The sequence below is a fragment of the Rhinatrema bivittatum genome, chromosome 1, assembly GCF_901001135.1.
Source record: "Rhinatrema bivittatum chromosome 1, aRhiBiv1.1, whole genome shotgun sequence".
NCBI lineage: Eukaryota > Metazoa > Chordata > Amphibia > Gymnophiona > Rhinatrematidae > Rhinatrema > Rhinatrema bivittatum.
Genome location: NC_042615.1, coordinates 820,033,289 through 820,051,732, shown reverse-complemented (window position 1 = coordinate 820,051,732; position 18,444 = coordinate 820,033,289). Strand labels below are relative to the sequence as shown.

General features: G+C 53.4%; 1 protein-coding gene across 1 annotated transcript in view; it reads left to right on the top strand.

Annotated features, from left to right (window-relative positions):
• TESK1 (testis associated actin remodelling kinase 1) overlaps positions 1-18,444 on the top strand; it is a 154,388-nt gene that overhangs the window by 101,422 nt on the left and 34,522 nt on the right. Inside the window, exons 5-7 of the mRNA XM_029582005.1 lie at positions 275-357; positions 15,613-15,703; positions 16,599-16,682. Of these exons, the coding sequence (XP_029437865.1) occupies positions 275-357; positions 15,613-15,703; positions 16,599-16,682 (258 nt within the window). The remainder of the gene's footprint in view (positions 1-274; positions 358-15,612; positions 15,704-16,598; positions 16,683-18,444) is intronic.

The following is an 18,444-nucleotide window of genomic DNA, read 5'->3' as shown; positions in this document are numbered from 1 at the left end:
TGTTCCCGAGTGTCTCCTCCTTTCAGCCTCCTCCCAGAGTCTCCTTTCCATGGAAGGAAACCTTGCACCTGTTTCTCCAGGGGTGTATACGTGCAGATGTTTGTCTCTCCCCATAGGATTTAGACCATTTTTTTAAGCCACCGGCCGTACTGATGAGGATCCTCCAGGTGCCGCAGTGAGGGGCAGTGGGTGGGGTTGGTTCTCTAGCACTAACTGCGTGGGCAGGGTCAGTGCTGAGTGGCCTGTACCTCACTCGTTTCCCGTTGCCTTACAGAACTGCCTGGTGAAGTTTGAGGAGAGGGGCTACACGGCTGTGGTGGGGGACTTTGGATTGGCGGAGAAGATTCCGGATTACAGGTGAGCACATACACCAGACGCGTTTGCTCGTGCTGGTACACGTGACCAGCTCGCGCTCTCTCTGCCTGTGTACGCAGGGCATGCATGGTACTCACACATTAGTGTACACGGTATGTGTTCGGTTTACACGTACGGTGGCCACAGGCTGTCTAGAAGAAGCTGTGCTTTTCTGAAAGATCGCATTAGTATGCGGGGAAGCCCTCTCCGCAGCCTTCCTCAAATGGGGAGGAAGAAACAGTAATTGACTAGAAGAGTGCCCCTGATTTATGGGCAGTCAGGATGGCATGAGGAATTCTCCAAACTTGTGGAAATGAGAACACGACGTCCCCCGATGCAGAGCGATGGCAGGGGGAGAGGAGCAGCCTCTCTGCTGAGGAATGGATGTGTGTGAAAATAGCAGAGTACCAGGATTCAGTACTTCCAGAGTATTAAACTCGGGGGCAAGGACAGAATGCAGCCTGTCGCCCCTAAAACTGGGTGGCTCAGGGGATGGGAACAGGGATACAGAGCCTGGCACCTCTAGGACTGGGAGAGCTTAGGTGCAGGGATACAGAGCCTGTCACCTCTAGGACTGGAGGGAGCAGGGGATGGGTGCAGGGATACAGAGCCTGTCACCTCTAGGACTGGAGGGCTCAGGGGATGGGTGCAGGGATACAGAGCCTGGCACCTCTAGGACTGGAGGGATCAGGGGATGGGAGCAGGGATACAGAGCCTGGCACCTCTAGGACTGGGAGAGCTTAGGTGCAGGGATACAGAGCCTGTCACCTCTAGGACTGGAGGGAGCAGGGGATGGGTGCAGGGATACAGAGCCTGTCACCTCTAGGACTGGAGGGATCAGGGGATGGGAGCAGGGATACAGAGCCTGGCACCTCTAGGACTGGAGGGAGCAGGGGATGGGTGCAGGGATACAGAGCCTGGCACCTCTAGGACTGGAGGGCTCAGGGGATGGGTGCAGGGATACAGAGCCTGGCACCTCTAGGACTGGAGGGAGCAGGGGATGGGTGCAGGGATACAGAGCCTGTCACCTCTAGGACTGGAGGGCTCAGGGGATGGGTGCAGGGATACAGAGCCTGTCACCTCTAGGACTGGAGGGCTCAGGGGATGGGTGCAGGGATACAGAGCCCGTCACCTCTAGGACTGGAGGGCTCAGGGGATGGGTGCAGGGATACAGAGCCTGTCACCTCTAGGACTGGAGGGATAAGGGGATGGGAGCAGGGATACAGAGCCTGTCACCTCTAGGACTGGAGGGCTCAGGGGATGGGTGCAGGGATACAGAGCCTGGCACCTCTAGGACTGGAGGGCTCAGGGGATGGGTGCAGGGATACAGAGCCTGTCACCTCTAGGACTGGAGGGCTCAGGGGATGGGTGCAGGGATACAGAGCCTGGCACCTCTAGGACTGGAGGAATCAGGGGAAAGGTACAGGGATACAGAGCCTGGCACCTCTACGACTGGAGGGATCAGGGGATGGGTGCAGGGATACAGAGCCTGTCACCTCTAGGACTGGAGGGCTCAGGGGATGGGTGCAGGGATACAGAGCCTGTCACCTCTAGGACTGGAGGGCTCAGGGGATGGGTGCAGGGATACAGAGCCTGGCACCTCTAGGACTGGAGGGAGCAGGGGATGGGTGCAGGGATACAGAGCCTGGCACCTCTAGGACTGGAGGGAGCAGGGGATGGGGGCAGGGATACAGAGCCTGGCACCTCTAGGACTGGAGGGAGCAGGGGATGGGGGCAGGGATACAGAGCCTGGCACCTCTAGGACTGGAGGGCTCAGGGGATGGGTGCAGGGATACAGAGCCTGTCACCTCTAGGACTGGAGGGCTCAGGGGATGGGTGCAGGGATACAGAGCCTGGCACCTCTAGGACTGGAGGGAGCAGGGGATGGGGGCAGGGATAACAGAGCCTGTCACCTCTAGGACTGGAGGGAGCAGGGGATGGGTGCAGGGATACAGAGCCTGTCACCTCTAGGACTGGAGGGCTTAGGGGATGGGTGCAGGGATACAGAGCCTGGCACCTCTAGGACTGGAGGGCTCAGGGGATGGGTGCAGGGATACAGAGCCTGTCACCTCTAGGACTGGAGGGATCAGGGGATGGGTGCAGGGATACAGAGCCTGTCACCTCTAGGACTGGAGGGATCAGGGGATGGGTGCAGGGATACAGAGCCTGGCACCTCTAGGACTGGAGGGCTCAGGGGATGGGTGCAGGGATACAGAGCCTGTCACCTCTAGGACTGGAGGGATCAGGGGATGGGTGCAGGGATACAGAGCCTGGCACCTCTAGGACTGGAGGGATCAGGGGACGGGAGCAGGGATACAGAGCCTGTCACCTCTAGGACTGGAGGGAGCAGGGGACGGGTGCAGGGATACAGAGCCTGTCACCTCTAGGACTGGAGGGATCAGGGGACGGGAGCAGGGATACAGAGCCCGTCACCTCTAGGACTGGAGGGCTCAGGGGATGGGTGCAGGGATACAGAGCCTGTCATCTCTAGGACTGGAGGGCGCAGGGGATGGGTGCAGGGATACAGAGCCTGTCACCTCTAGGACTGGAGGGAGCAGGGGATGGGAGCAGGGATACAGAGCCTGTCACCTCTAGGACTGGAGGGAGCAGGGGATGGGAGCAGGGATACAGAGCCTGTCACCTCTAGGACTGGAGGGAACAGGGGATGGGAGCAGGGATACAGAGCCTGTCACCTCTAGGACTGGAGGGAACAGGGTTGGATGCAGGGATACAGAGCCTGTCACCTCTAGGACTGGAGGGCTCAGGGGATGGGTGCAGGGATACAGAGCCTGTCACCTCTAGGACTGGAGGGATCAGGGGACGGGTGCAGGCATACAGAGCCTGTCACCTCTAGGACTGGAGGGCTCAGGGGATGGGTGCAGGGATACAGAGCCTGTCACCTCTAGGACTGGAGGGAGCAGGGGATGGGAGCAGGGATACAGAGCCCGTCACCTCTAGGACTGGAGGGATCAGGGGATGGGAGCGGGGATACAGAGCCCGTCACCTCTAGGACTGGAGGGATCAGGGGATGGGGAGCAGGGATACAGAGCCCGTCACCTCTAGGACTGGAGCGATCAGGGGATGGGGGCGGGGATACAGAGCCCGTCACCTCTAGGACTGGAGGGATCAGGGGATGGGGCGGGGATACAGAGCCTGTCACCTCTAGGACTGGAGGGATCAGGGGATGGGGGCAGGGATACAGAGCCTGTCACCTCTAAGACTGGAGGGCTCAGGGGATGGGCGCGGGGATACAGAGCCTGTCACCTCTAGGACTGGAGGGTTCAGGGGATGGGGGCGGGGATACAGAGCCCGTCACCTCTAGGACTGGAGGGATCAGGGGATGGGGGCGGGGATACAGAGCCCGTCACCTCTAGGACTGGAGGGCTCAGGGGATGGGCGCGGGGATACAGAGCCCGGCACCTCTAGGACTGGAGGGCTCAGGGGATGGGCGTAGGGATACAGAGCCCGTCACCTCTAGGACTGGAGGGATCAGGGGATGGGAGCAGGGATACAGAGCCCGTCACCTCTAGGACTGGAGGGATCAGGGGATGGGAGCTGGGATACAGAGCCCGTCACCTCTAGGACTGGAGGGATCAGGGGATGGGGGCAGGGATACAGAGCCCGTCACCTCTAGGACTGGAGGGATCAGGGGATGGGGGCAGGGATACAGAGCCCGTCACCTCTAGGACTGGAGGGATCAGGGGATGGGGGCAGGGATACAGAGCCTGTCACCTCTAGGACTGGAGGGCTCAGGGGATGGGCGCAGGGATACAGAGCCTGTCACCTCTAGGACTGGAGGGCTCAGGGGATGGGGGCAGGGATACAGAGCCCGTCACCTCTAGGACTGGAGGGCTCAGGGGATGGGCGCAGGGATACAGAGCCCGTCACCTCTAGGACTGGAGGGCTCAGGGGATGGGCGCAGGGATACAGAGCCCGTCACCTCTAGGACTGGAGGGATCAGGGGATGAGAGCAGGGATACAGAGCCCGTCACCTCTAGGACTGGAGGGATCAGGGGATGGGAGCGGGGATACAGAGCCCGTCACCTCTAGGACTGGAGGGATCAGGGGATGGGGAGCGGGGATACAGAGCCCGTCACCTCTAGGACTGGAGGGATCAGGGGATGGGAGCGGGGATACAGAGCCCGTCACCTCTAGGACTGGAGGGATCAGGGGATGGGGAGCAGGGATACAGAGCCCGTCACCTCTAGGACTGGAGGGATCAGGGGATGGGGGCGGGGATACAGAGCCCGTCACCTCTAGGACTGGAGGGATCAGGGGATGGGGCAGGGATACAGAGCCTGTCACCTCTAGGACTGGAGGGATCAGGGGATGGGGGCAGGGATACAGAGCCCGTCACCTCTAGGACTGGAGGGATCAGGGGATGGGGGCAGGGATACAGAGCCCGTCACCTCTAGGACTGGAGGGCTCAGGGGATGGGCGCAGGGATACAGAGCCCGTCACCTCTAGGACTGGAGGGATCAGGGGATGGGAGCAGGGATACAGAGCCCGTCACCTCTAGGACTGGAGGGATCAGGGGATGGGAGCTGGGATACAGAGCCCGTCACCTCTAGGACTGGAGGGATCAGGGGATGGGCGCAGGGATACGGAGCCTGTCACCTCTAGGACTGGAGGGCTCAGGGGATGGGAGCAGGGACACGGAGCCTGACACCTCTAGGACTGGAGGGCTCAGGGGATGGGAGCAGGGATACAGAGCCCGTCACCTCTAGGACTGGAGGGCTCAGGGGATGGGTGCAGGGATACAGAGCCCGTCACCTCTAGGACTGGAGGGATCAGGGGATGGGAGCAGGGATACAGAGCCCGTCACCTCTAGGACTGAAGGAATAGGAATAATTGTATTATGTCCCTGTTTTATTGTAACTGCAATTTTTTTCTTTTTCTTTTAGCACTTGTTAATGTTTTATTTTATTGTTGTCACTCCTTGTTAATTGTAAACCGGCATGATGCGATTCCCTTCGCGAATGCCGGTATAGAAAAAACTCAAATAAATAAATAAATAGTTGCAGAGTTTGAGGACCCACAGAAATCGCTGTACTTTGGGAGCTTTTAAGAGCACTGATTTTGGAAAGGTGACTCCTGTGGTCTCAAATTCATCAGTGGCTCTTTCTGTTCTTGAGCTTGTAAAGGTATACACAGTCCTGAATCTGTACTCAGGAGTAGCATGCCAGGCCTTTCCGTTGTGTCCACCCCATGTGCATGGCATGACTTGATTTTGCTCCCTGCGATGCCTCGGATCAGGAAGATCTGACGCGTCCCTCACAGCAGAGAAAAGTGGCTGCCTGCTGGGAGGGGACAAATGAAGGGGCTCTGTTACTCGGCTGGCACGGCTGGGCACTGCCTGAGGAGTGGTGGAGCGAACGTCCTCTGTGTACAGCGTGGTGGTGGTGGTGGTGGAGGACGTCTTCCTAGCCCCTGGGGGGGAGGGAAGAGGAGCGAGAGCATCCACAAGACGCACCTCCTGCACTTGTGAGGCCAAGAGAGAAGCATTGGCTGGTAACAGGATGCCTTGCTGACGGGCGAGGAGGCGGCAGGCACTCGGGCTGAGAGGTCAGGGGCAGGGTCGAGGAGCGCTGCGATCTGGTTTCTCCACGGCTGCGGGTGCTGCTTTGTGATGCTCTTCAATTATGGATGGAGCAGAAACTGGAGCCTGCCTTCTGTTTCACTGCCCGAAACCCAGCAGCCAGCGCTGTCCAAGCGTTAAAGCTTGGGTCTGGGAGGGCTTACACGATCAGGAGGGTTTCCCATGGCCTTTATAATGTGTATAATGTCTTCGGTGAGACTGTGTGCAGAGCGCATAAAGTCTGTGCTGGGTTAGCTGGGACAGCAGCAGTGTCGGCCATGCTCCTTGCTGCCCAGTGCTTGTCTCCTCTGAGAGACAGCTCCTAAACAACATAGTGCTACCTCAGAGGAAGCCATGGCAGGAGCTCAGCACTCCTTCAGCAGCAAGAGTTGGGTTTGTCTGAGTACTGGAACAGTGCGGGGTGTGCCACAGGAGTGAGGAGCATTGGCAGAGGTGTGTGTGTGTGTGTATCTTAGCACTAGAATAGCAGGGTAACACTAATTTAAACAGCAACTTATTTACAAGAACATTCATAAAGGATTCTGAAATAATTATTACGGAACACTTATTCCTTTAACATCTGGTACCACTGTTGAATTGTCCCAGAATGCTGTTCAGATGTGAGGGGGGTGGGAGGGTTCTTTATCCCGGGCCCTGATTACCCCGGGTGTGTGAGGGGGGGTGGGGGGGGGTCTTTATCCCGGGCCCTGATTACCCCGGGTGTGTGAGGGGGGGTGGGGGGGGTCTTTATCCCGGGCCCTGATTACCCCGGGTGTGTGAGGGGGGGTGGGGGGGGTCTTTATCCCGGGCCCTGCTTACCCCGGGTGTGTGAGGGGGGGTGGTGGGGTTCTTTATCCCGGGCCCTGATTACCCCGGGTGTGTGAGGGGGGTGGGGGGGGTCTTTATCCCGGGCCCTGCTTACCCCGGGTGTGTGAGGGGGGTGTGGGGGTTTCTTTATCCCGGGCCCTGCTTACCCCGGGTGTGTGAGGGGGGGTGGGGGGGTTCTTTATCCCGGGCCCTGCTTACCCCGGGTGTGTGAGGGGGGGGTGGGGGGGTTTCTTTATCCCGGGCCCTGCTTACCCGGGTGTGTGAGGGGGGGTGGGGGGGTTCTTTATCCCGGGCCCTGCTTACCCCGGGTGTGTGAGGGGGGGGGTGGGGGGGTTCTTTATCCCGGGCCCTGCTTACCCCGGGTGTGTGAGGGGGGGGTGGGGGGGTTCTTTATCCCGGGCCCTGCTTACCCCGGGGGGGGGGGGGGGGGGTTCTTTATCCCGGGCCCTGCTTACCCCGGGGGGGGGTGGGGGGGTTCTTTATCCCGGGCCCTGCTTACCCCGGGGGGGGGGGGGGGGGGTTCTTTATCCCGGGCCCTGCTTACCCCGGGGGGGTGGGGGGGTTCTTTATCCCGGGCCCTGCTTACCCCATATGTGAGGGGGGTGGGGGGGGTCTTTACCCCGGGCCCTGCTTACCCCATATGTGAGGGGGGGTGGGGGGGGGTCTTTATCCCGGGCCCTGCTTACCCCATATGTGAGGGGGGGTGGGGGGGGTCTTTATCCCGGGCCCTGCTTACCCCGGGTGTGTGAGGGGGGTGTGGGGTTCTCTATCCCCGGGCCCTGCTTATTCTAGATCGTTCTCATAATTGAAGACACCACCTCTTCAGTCAAGAAGTGAATTTTCCTCAGTGCTCAAGCACACAGAGCCAGCCATATTTTATGTTTTATAATTGTGGCAATTAACCAGAGAGTGTGAGCCCGTTGAGGTTTACTGAGCTGTAGCCCAGTTCCTTAGATTCTGGCCACATAACCAGTCCATGTGGGTAAACCTAATCATTCTGCGGCCTCTGCCCTCACTGCATTACTAAAAGGGCAGCACACGGAGGTGGTACGGTAGGATGAGGGCCCTTCTTACCCACATTAACCCTCAGCCTCCTGTTACCACATTCACTAAGTATCCCTAGTTCTGATAGCTACAGGAAGGACCCTGCAGTCTCGCAACGTTTGGGGGAAATGTGTGCAATACTTTTGAAGGTCGCTTTACAGTGACCTCCTACAGCTCTCTTCTGGAGCTAGATGTCACTTCGTGTTCCCTGAAATGCCGGGAGGTTATGTGGCGTAAGAGAGCGTGAGCATGGGGTGGGCGCTGGCCTTGTACCCTGGCGGATGCTGTTCTGGGTTCCTCTGTCCATGCTGGAATTAACGGCATGGCCCGGTCAGATAAGAGGTGCTTCCATTGCCAGAGCTCAGAGCGCGACGTACGTAGTCACAAAAAAAAGTACAGCGTTTGCTATGCTTAATCCTCCCCACCCACCCAAATAATGTTTATCCTCCTCCTATTGAATTCTGCTTCCCCCAAAGCATTTCATAGAACAGGTCATTCGGTCTGACCACCAAGCCCCTGGACAGTAGAAACAGAAAACTTAGGTTTTGAAGGGTAAAAGTCTTAATGTGGACTTTAACACAGAGTGGGTGTTTCATATTTTCCCACCTGGACACCCACCGCCTCCCCTCGTTCAACCTTTGCTGCCCAGTCTGCACCATCAAGACCCCCCCCAGCCCCAAAGTATCCATCATGCCTGAAGTGGGAATCTGGCTTCATGTGGGCCTACCCCAGAGGGTTCTTGATTTTGCGATGTTCATTTTCTTAATTCAATATTTCAGGTTTATACCATCTCCCTCGGGCTCTCTCAAATGTCCTCTGCATGTACCGTGACCTTAACAGCACCTGCAGTCACCGGCTAACTTCACACCGAACTGGTTAGGTTTAAAGCTAAAGGTAGCCAAATAGCTTTAAAGGTGTGCAGCTGGATTCAAAAGATATATATCTCCAGAAGTGCTGTGCAAGGTGCAAGTCACTTAGCTTGGTCTTTGAAACCCTTGGCTATTGGAGAAAGAGGCTGAAGCCTTGTGTCCCTTAAGATCTGGGCTTGAGACTCTGTCACAGGGGCCTCCCCCCTGAAGAAATGACAGAGCAGGCTTTTTTTTCCTCTGCAACGGAGACTTGTGCCGTTCCCAAACTGTTCACTTGTAGACCTGTTTTTAAATCCTGGCCTTGTGGAGTGGCATTTCCATATCCGTTCTGGATTTTCTTTGTTGCTGCTGTGTTTAATTTCACTGTTTTTTACTATTTTATAAAAAGCGCTTTCTTTTTGAAGTGACTGCTTTGTTACTTTTTCGGTATGTTGAGGTTTTTTTTTTATTTTGGTGCCACTTTTCTCTTGCTGTGATAAGGTGAAGAAGGGTGAGGCGGCTTCTTGTGCCACAGTGGCTCATTTGATCAAGGAAAAGGTGGCAGCAGCCTATGTGGATGCCGGGAAGCTTCTGCCAAGGCAGATGAGGGTGCACTCATCCCGGGCGCAAGCATTTTCCTGGGCAGAACTACATTTGCTCTTCCCGGCAGAGATATGTAGGGCAGCAAAGTGGTCTTCCTTTCATAAGTTTGACAGATGTGTACAGGTAATAATCACACTGAAGGTACAATCTATATTTTCACCTATATCAATATCCCCATACACTCAATCAGAAAATATTTGTCTAAATAATATCGTTCAATTTTTTAATACTATTGTATCAAACACTTATTTATTTATTTATTTATTTAAGGGTTTTTTATATACCGGGGCACGTTAAAAACATCACCCCGGTTCACAATGTAACATAACATAGCAACAGGCTTTACAATAATTTAGAGTAGGAAGAAACATTGAGGCAACTAATTCAACTTGAGACAGGTGGTTACATATTCACATATTTTTTATTTTTTATTTTTTTAATTTTTTATTTATGCTGATTTTAACAATCTTACATAGAAGAAAATAAACAATTGGTTACAGATTTTCCATACTGTTATCAATAATAACTGAGGTATACATCTCTGATCTGCAGTAAGAAATGTAAGAGGTAATGCTCCAGGATTGAGAGAGAAATTTGAGCGGTTTAAGGAAAACAGGAATACCTTTTACAATTGAAAAAGGAAAAGACAAACCTAGATATATATTTTTTCTGCTTCGTTCCTGTTGCTAATTTTCACGGGGGGGGGGGGGGGGGGGGGGGGGGGGGGGGGGGGAAGATTCAAGAAACTTTTTTAACTGTGTTATCTCAAAATAAACATATTTTTGACCATTTCTCCAAACTTCACACCTACATGGATATTTTACAATCATTTTCCCACCTTTACTTTCCACGTCTGTTCTTAATTCTAGGAATTTTTTTCTCCTTAATTGAGTTGTTCTGGAAAGATCTGGGTAAACCCAGATCTTTCCACCGTGGAAGAGTTCTGTTCTTTTCTTCATAAACAATCTGAATATAGCATCCCTATCTGTTGCAAAAACAAAACTAACATGTAGGGTAGTTCTATCCTCAATTTTTGATTCTACTGTCATTTCTAACACTTCTGATAAATTTAATGACAATCCCTCCTCTTTCTTTCCCTCAGCTGTATTACTCTTAATATCCACATAGTATATTTTAGATATAGTAGGCATTGATTTCTCAGGCCATTTCAATATACATGATAAATATTCCTTAAACATGTCCAAGGGTGAGACTAGATTGAGCTTAGGGAAATTGAGTACTCTTAAGTTTAAGTACTTTTGTTGATTCTCAATCATCTCTAATCTCTTGTTGTGTAATATCTCTGTTTTTGTAAACCTTTGATGGCAGGTTTCAAGCGCATTCAATCTTAGTTCCACTCCTTGTTTTTCCTTGTTCATTTTTTCTAATGAAGATTCCAAATTTTTTGTTTGCAGATTTGACATATTCACATATTTTAACTATTCACAAGGTGACAGGTATATAGGCGGTTAGGGCAGGTAGTATACACAACCATCTAATTCACACACACCCTCACACATACCCTCACACATTCATACCTCCTTAAAAATGCAATCTCTCAAAAATCCAAAGTATCTGAAATGTGTAAACATGAACCGTATTGTAAACAAATATATCCCGAAAAATTGGTTTAACTCAGTTTCTAAACAGTATCCATACTAAAATTGTTGCGTATATATGTGTATATGTATGTATATGTATTATAGACTTAAACAGCTTTATGGTGTGATAGCTCTGTTTATGTAGCTTATTTATGTTATATAGACGTCATATTGAACATCTCCCTGAAGAAGCCCGTTTAACAGAGGGCGAAACAAAGAATTCTTTGTCGGATGACAAGAAGTCTTCATAGGAGAATATTGTAGAGGAACGACATTGTAGTACAGCCTTCATAGGATCCAGTACAAAACCCTCTCCATCATACATAAAGCACTTCACAACACCAACATGAGATGGTTCAATGATTCTCTGCTTTTCCATTCCCCCTCTAGGCCGACCAGAAACCAATACCTTGCCACTATACATACACCCTCCCCCAAACTCGCCAATCTTGTAACGTCTAAAGCACGCACGCTCGCCATTGCCGGCCCAGCCCTATGGAACTCAATGCCTGTAAATCTACGTCTGGAACCTTGCCCACAGATCTTCAAGCAAAAATGTAAAACGTGGCTGTTCACTCAGGCTTACACCTAAGCTCCCTCGTCCCCGCTATAGTCTCCCAACCACTCAGCCTCCCCTCTATATACGCCTATCATATCTATCCTCCCTCCATTTACCCAATATCACCCCCACCTCCCCTTCACTGCTACTCTAACTCATTAACTGTAAGCTACTCCATGTAAGTTAGCCTTAGTCATGTAACTAACAGGTAACTTAGCTCTATTCATTTGGTAAATTGTGTGTGTGTGTGTGTGTGTATGTGTGTATATATATAGCCTATTTTGTTCTTGCATTTCATTGTTGTTCATGTTTGCAGCCTACTTGGTATTTCATTTTATCATTGATGTTTGCTTGTGACCTAGTCACGTTTCCTGTCAAGCGCCCAACCAGCCTAGTTCTCTGTTTATTGTAAACCGATGTGATATCCATTTGAATGTCGGTATATAAAAACTGTTTAATAATTACAGAAGAGTTTTTAGAAGAAGTATATGGGATTAACATATTTAGTATGGATAGGGTTTAGAAACCAAGTTAAACCAGTTTTTTGGGATATTTGTTTACAATACGGTTCATGTTTACACATTTCAGAAACTTTGTGTTTTTGAGAGATTGCATTTTTAAGGAGGTATGAATGTGTGAAGGGTATTTGTGTGTTAGTTTTTAATGTAAAGTTAGGTTGTGTATAAATTTTGTAAAGTGTTTGATACAATAGTATTAAAAAAAATGGATATTATTTAGACAATTGTTTTCTCATGGAGTGTATGGGGCAGGTTTGATTTGTCCTCTGCTAGGGCCTAAGGCAGCCTGCCACCCTTCTGGGGAGTAGCTTTGGTGCATCCCACTGGTGTGGACTGGCTTGCCTGGATGAAGAGGAAGGTGAAATGTGTTCTTACCTGATAATTTCCTTGTTCCCATAGATAAGCAGCTGAATTAGCCATGCTGTCTGGGTACGTCCTCCGTGCCACTAGGTGGTGGAGCTCTCTAAGATCACCCAAAGTCTTTTGGTGATGTGTCCTCCCTGCATACCTGCCGTGTCTCCTCGAGGCTCCTCAGTCCGTGTTTTTCTGCATGACTGAGTGCACACTGAGCTCTTCTCTCTGTGAGGAAAAAACCTGACAGAAAATTGTTAGAAACTGACAGGAAAAGTACTACACTTCACTTAAGATGCCTAGACCAGGTTTTAAGTTTTGTGAATGTGGGAAAATTGTCTGTGACAGACATCAATTTTGCTATCTATGCCTGGGTCCTAGACATGACCCGGCTAATTGTCGGGACTGCGGCCGCATGCCCCATGTAGCTACAAAAATCGCCCAATTAAGAGAGGAGGCATCTGGCTCGAATCTTATCCCAGACCGCAAGGGAAAAACTTGTTAGCATCAGGGCAATCGCATAGCGTACGAGGAAGGCGCCGCGTTGTTCTGCAGACAGGCCGAGCACTGAGAGGAGGGAGAGAGCGCCCTACTCTCCGCGTTGCAGAATACATCGATTGGATTACAGGAGGAGAAAGATCGGTTCCAGCAGTACAGGAGCCAGGGGGGCTCCCAGTTAGATTCGGAGAGTGAACGGCGAAGATCAGATTCCCAGCCCCAGATATCTAGGATATTTCCAGCGTTTGAGACCTTTATAAAAGGCAGATGCATGACCTCGGGAGAGAAAACCGAGAGAGTGAGTCAGCAGCCCAGTATTCACCAATGTAGAGATCCATTTCATCTGTCACTGGGAATGTAAAACAGACCTGCGAGCGATGAGGTGGAAAAACTTTTAAGATGTCACATAACGAGCTAAAATTTATTAGGGAGTTTTAGGCTCCCAGATTCCAGTTACATGAGGTTTTTGGTTTCTCTCCCATCCGAGCAGGTAAGGACAAACCTCCAGACCTATTTGGACAGCTGCTTTGGGGAGACGGTTAAACCTCATTAGAAAAGGATTTATGTAGGTCCCGGGAGGGGGTGAGGAGAGCCAGACGGGCTGTCAGCAGTTTCTAACTGTAACACGGCAGGTAATGGCCCGCCCAGTCTGCCCAGTTGTCTCTCTCTCTCTCTCTGGTTCTCTAGAAGTTTCTAAATTCTCAGAACTTAAGCCAACACCTGCTCTCCCCCCAATGCCTTTCATCCCAGCGCCTGTCCCAAACCTGTTTTAAATTCCTTTCCGCCACCGGCAGGCCATTTCAGGCCTCCTCTTCCTCATTGATTCTCGCGAGTCCCGCCCTTGATCCAGCACCCAGGCTCCCCCCAGGTCTTACCGTCACTCTTTGCAAGAATTTACGCAGTCCCCAAAACCAGCGAGGCAGCTGTCGGCAACATCCAGCTGCCACCCCCACCCCGTGCGATAACCGTGGCCGCTCTGTGCGGGTGATCCCAGCCCAATACAGTCCTACCCGCTGCTTTCGGCCTGAGCCAACGGCCATTTCTTCTACCTGTTGGCATCCACCCGCCCTTACCCCTGCGTGGGGCAGGAGGGGGACTGAGGAGGCCTCCTCGGAGGTGGCGACGGCAGCAGCCTCCCCCGGAGATCCTAGCGTGGGAAGGTTACGGCAGGCGAGCAACCTCACCAGGGCAATGTTGCCATCCCTGTCCACCTTGCACCAGCTCACTTCGGGGAAACCTTTCCAGCAGAGGGCCGGACAGAAAGGCCGCACGCACCCCAGAGCAAGCCCGGGGCAGTGACTGGCTGGCTGTATATGAAGGGGGGACTCTGACATACAGGCAGCCAGTCACTGCCCCAGAAGGGACGTGGAGCGCCTGCGGGGGGGCTGCTGGTACCACAGTGTCCTTTCAGACACCAGGGCCGGAGGTGTTTGATCCAGAAAACTGCCTACATCAGGGTTACAGCGGCAGGAATTTCACATCCTGACAACTTTATTGGCGCGACCGCGTCAAGTGTCCTGCCAGAGTAATGTGCAAAGTGATTTAAAATACTTCGGCGGCCGCTGAGGCGCTGACCGTGGCCTTCCAGCTTTCGGGTTCTGGGATTGGGACCAGAAATCTGGCGTCCAGGAAGAGAGCTGGCGGAGGCACCGGAGACTTGGGGCCGGAGGAGCCAGAGGGGTCCGGGGGAGAGCAGGGAGCCTGAGGCCTGCTTGCTCTGTAATTGGAAAGTAAAGCATTTCCTCTGCTGCTTAGAAATATATTTATAATTTGTGGATGCAGAGTTGTTCTCCGGAGAAAGCCCTCCGTTAAGGATGGAGGGGGTTTATTGCCGGGAAGGATGCGGATTGGGAACGTCAGAGCAGGCTTTATGGATTGATTGATTTCTGCTGACGGGAGCGTTTCATGGATAAGAAGCCCTTGAGGGGAGCTGAGGAGCTTTTATTGCTTCATTAGCAGGGCTGGCGGCTGACTGCAGGGCTGGCTTATATTATTAACCTCTTCACTCCCAGCCAAAGTCCCTGCTGTGTGTCTGTGTGACCTTACACCCCCCCCCCACCCCCAGCGCTCGTCCATGCTGTGTGTTGTGACAGGCTCTGGCACTCATCTGTACTGCGTGAGATCCGGCAGCACCCCTTAGGGCTCATCTGTACTGTGACCTGCCTGCCCCTATCACTCACCCCTACCGTGTGACTTGACAAGATTCTAGTGCTCCTCCCTGCTGTATGTGGCCTGCCTGATTCTAGCACTCATCTCTGCTGTATATGACTGGGCAAGCTCTAGTGCTCATCGCTGCCGACTGTGGTCTGACTCATCCTAGTGCACATTCCTGCACAACGCAACCTTACAACCCGACAGCGCTCATCCATGCTGTGTGACCTGACAGACCTTGGCAGACATCCATGCTGTGTATTGGATCTAACATTTTGTAGCGCTTATCCCTGCTGTGTGTGTGTGTGTGTGACCTGACGGTTCCTAGCATGCATCCCTGCTGTGTGTGACTTCATAACCCTCCTAGAATGAGTCTGGTGCTCATCCATGTTGTCTGAGAACTGATGAGCTTCCTGGCGCTCCTCCCTGCTGTGTGTGACTTGTCAAAACCCCCTCCCCCTATGCTTTTACAGGCATTAGTGCTTATTGTTTCTGTGTGAACTTACAACCCCCTAGTACTCATTCGTGCTGTGTGCAACCTACCTGCCTCTAGCACTCATGCTGGCAGTGCAAGACCTGCCTGCCCTAGTGTGTATATGACCTGATGTGAGTCCTTGCCGAGAGGAGGGGCCTTCTCTGCCTGTGCGCTTTAATATCTTCTCTTGTTCTCCCCTTTCAGCGACGGCATGGAAACAGAGCCCTTGGCTGTGGTCGGCTCTCCCTACTGGATGGCCCCAGAGGTTCTGAGAGGGGAACACTATAACGAGAAGGTAATTCACAGCACAGCCCCATATCAGTTGGAACAGTGTGAAAACGCTTCTTACCAGCAAAAACTGCAAAACCTTGTCTTGGGCTTCCCCACAGCTCCTTTTCCTGGAAAACACTGGTACTGCAGGAGCTGTAAGCTCCTCCCTCTGGCTAGCGCTCCTGCACCATTCCCAACAGCACCATCTCCTGGGAGATGCTGGTACTGCAGGAGCTGTAAGTTCCTCCCGACTAACCTCCACCCCATCACGTTCTGTACAGCACCACCTCCTGGGAGATGCTGGTACTGCAGGAGCTGTAAGTTCCTCCCTCTGGCTAGCGCTCCTGCACCATTCCCAACAGCACCACCTCCTGGGAGATTCTGGTACTGCAGGAGCTGTAAGCTCCTCCCTCTGGCTAGCGCTCCTGCACCATTCCCAACAGCACCATCTCCTGGGAGATGCTGGTACTGCAGGAGCTGTAAGTTCCTCCCTCTGGCTAGCGCTCCTGCACCATTCCCAACAGCACCACCTCCTGGGAGATTCTGGTACTGCAGGAGCTGTGGCCGCCGCCTCCTGCCCCTATTCCCTACCACCCCTCCCCTTCCTTCCTGCACAGTTTCCTAGGATGCTTGGGCTGCAGGAACTGTGAGCACCCCCACCCTCTCCAGCTAACCCTTGTATCCCGTTAGGAGCAGTTCATCTTGCTTTGGAATATCCGGCCAGAGGCTGATGTAATGTGTCCCCTGCTGGCGCGACTTATTTATTGTATTTCAGAGTTCTGTGCAGCCTGCCATCTGGACAAGCAGCTATACTAAGCGGGGAGCATTAGTGTGGCGATGATAACTCATTCCCCTTGTGCTGTGCTGAAATGAGCGGGTCAGCTGCTGACTCGTCCTCCCCTCTTTTTTTTTTTCTCCAGGCAGACGTCTTCGCTTACGGCATCATCCTGTGTGAAGTGATAGCCCGGATCCCGGCTGACCCTGACTATCTTCCTCGCACAGAGGTAAGAGCCGGACCAGCCACAGACCTGGCCCCCGGGCCTTGTGGGATGGCCCCGTGCATTCTTCTGTCCCTGGGGGGGGATCTGGCCTCCAAGGATACCGTTCCCTAACAGGTAAGAGTGCCAGGGAGAGGCTCGGGCAGAGGTGCTGCTGCAGCACAAATCCATGCAACCACCAAAAAGCCGCCTGCGGGAAGAGTAGGCACACAGTATTCGTGCACATGAAACCTGCAGGGATCCGTGCAGCCGGTTCATGCAAGCCTGCATATCCATTCCCCACAGGGATCCCTGTGAGCAGCGCCTGCACACATCCCATCAGGGATTCCATAGGAAGCAGCACCCACACATGCCCACATAGGGATCCGCGTGATGAAGCATGCGCGCGCGCACACACACACGCACGCCCCCACAGGGATCTATGAGATTCAGCAGAGATGCCCCCCCAGAGAGATGTATGTGATGCAGCACCCGCACACCCCCCCCACAGGGATCCATGCAGGCAGTGCCAGCACATGCCCTCCCTTCCTCTTAGAGGGATCTATGTGAGCAGCGTTTATACCTGCTTCCTACAGGGATTCATGTCTGCAGCACCCCCACTTCCTGTGGGGATCCATGCGAGCTGCATCCATACATTCACCTCCCACCCCACAGAGGGATCCATATCAGCTGCACCCCCACTTCCTGCGGGGATCTGTGTGAGCGGTACCTGAACGCCCTCCCTCCCTCGGGGATCCATATCAGCTGCACCCCCACTTCCTGCAGGGATCTGTGTGAGCGGTACCTGAACGCCCTCCCTCCCTCGGGGATCCATATCAGCTGCACCCCCACTTCCTGCAGGGATCTGTGTGAGCGGTACCTGAATGCACTCCCTCCCATGGGGATCCGTGTCGGCTGCACCCCCACTTCCTGCAGGGATCTGTGTGAGCGGTACCTGAATGCACTCCCTCCCATGGGGATCCGTGTCGGCTGCACCCCCACTTCCTGCAGGGATCTGTGTGAGCGGTACCTGAACGCACTCCCTCCCACGGGGATCCGTGTCGGCGGCACCCCCACTTCCTGCAGGGATCTGTGTGAGCGGTACCTGAATGCACTCCCTCCCACGGGGATCCGTGTCGGCAGCACGTGCTCACCGCAGGAATAACTTTGACAGAATGTATTCCTGCATGCGTTTCCCCAGGGCTAGCGAGTCTTTCTCTGGCAGTCCCGCTGAGGGTGAATGTAGACCCCATCACAGCATAGCTGCAGTGGGATGGGACCCTCTGTCCAGTCTGAGTAACACACGAGCACATGCACTAAGGCCAATGGGTGGCAAATTCTCCTCCCCCCGCCTGAGGAAGGAGGTGTGACTCTCTGCAGAGTTAGCACTGGGGATCTGCAGCACTCAACACCTTGGGGTACATTGCGTGGAGGCCGAGGCTGAGAAATGCGCGTTTTGGGCTCCCCTCCCACGAGCTGAGAGTCATGAGATGTGAGGGAGCCACACACATGCTGTGGTTTGTTTTTTAATGGCTTGGACGGCAGAATAAACAAATACACCCAGAAAGCTGCCGATGGCACTAAGGTGAGGACAAAAATAGAGAGAGAGATGTGGAAGCTAGGAAAAGGGAGCCGCACTGCGGGGGCGGGGGGAGAGAACTTGGACCCACTGTAAACTGAATCTGCATCCTAAGGAAAGCTGATCCCCAGCCTGGGAGGGGTTAACTGGCACCTTATGGCTCGGGCAGGTGAAATAAGCTTCTCAGTGCTGGGGAGGCTTCCAGCACGG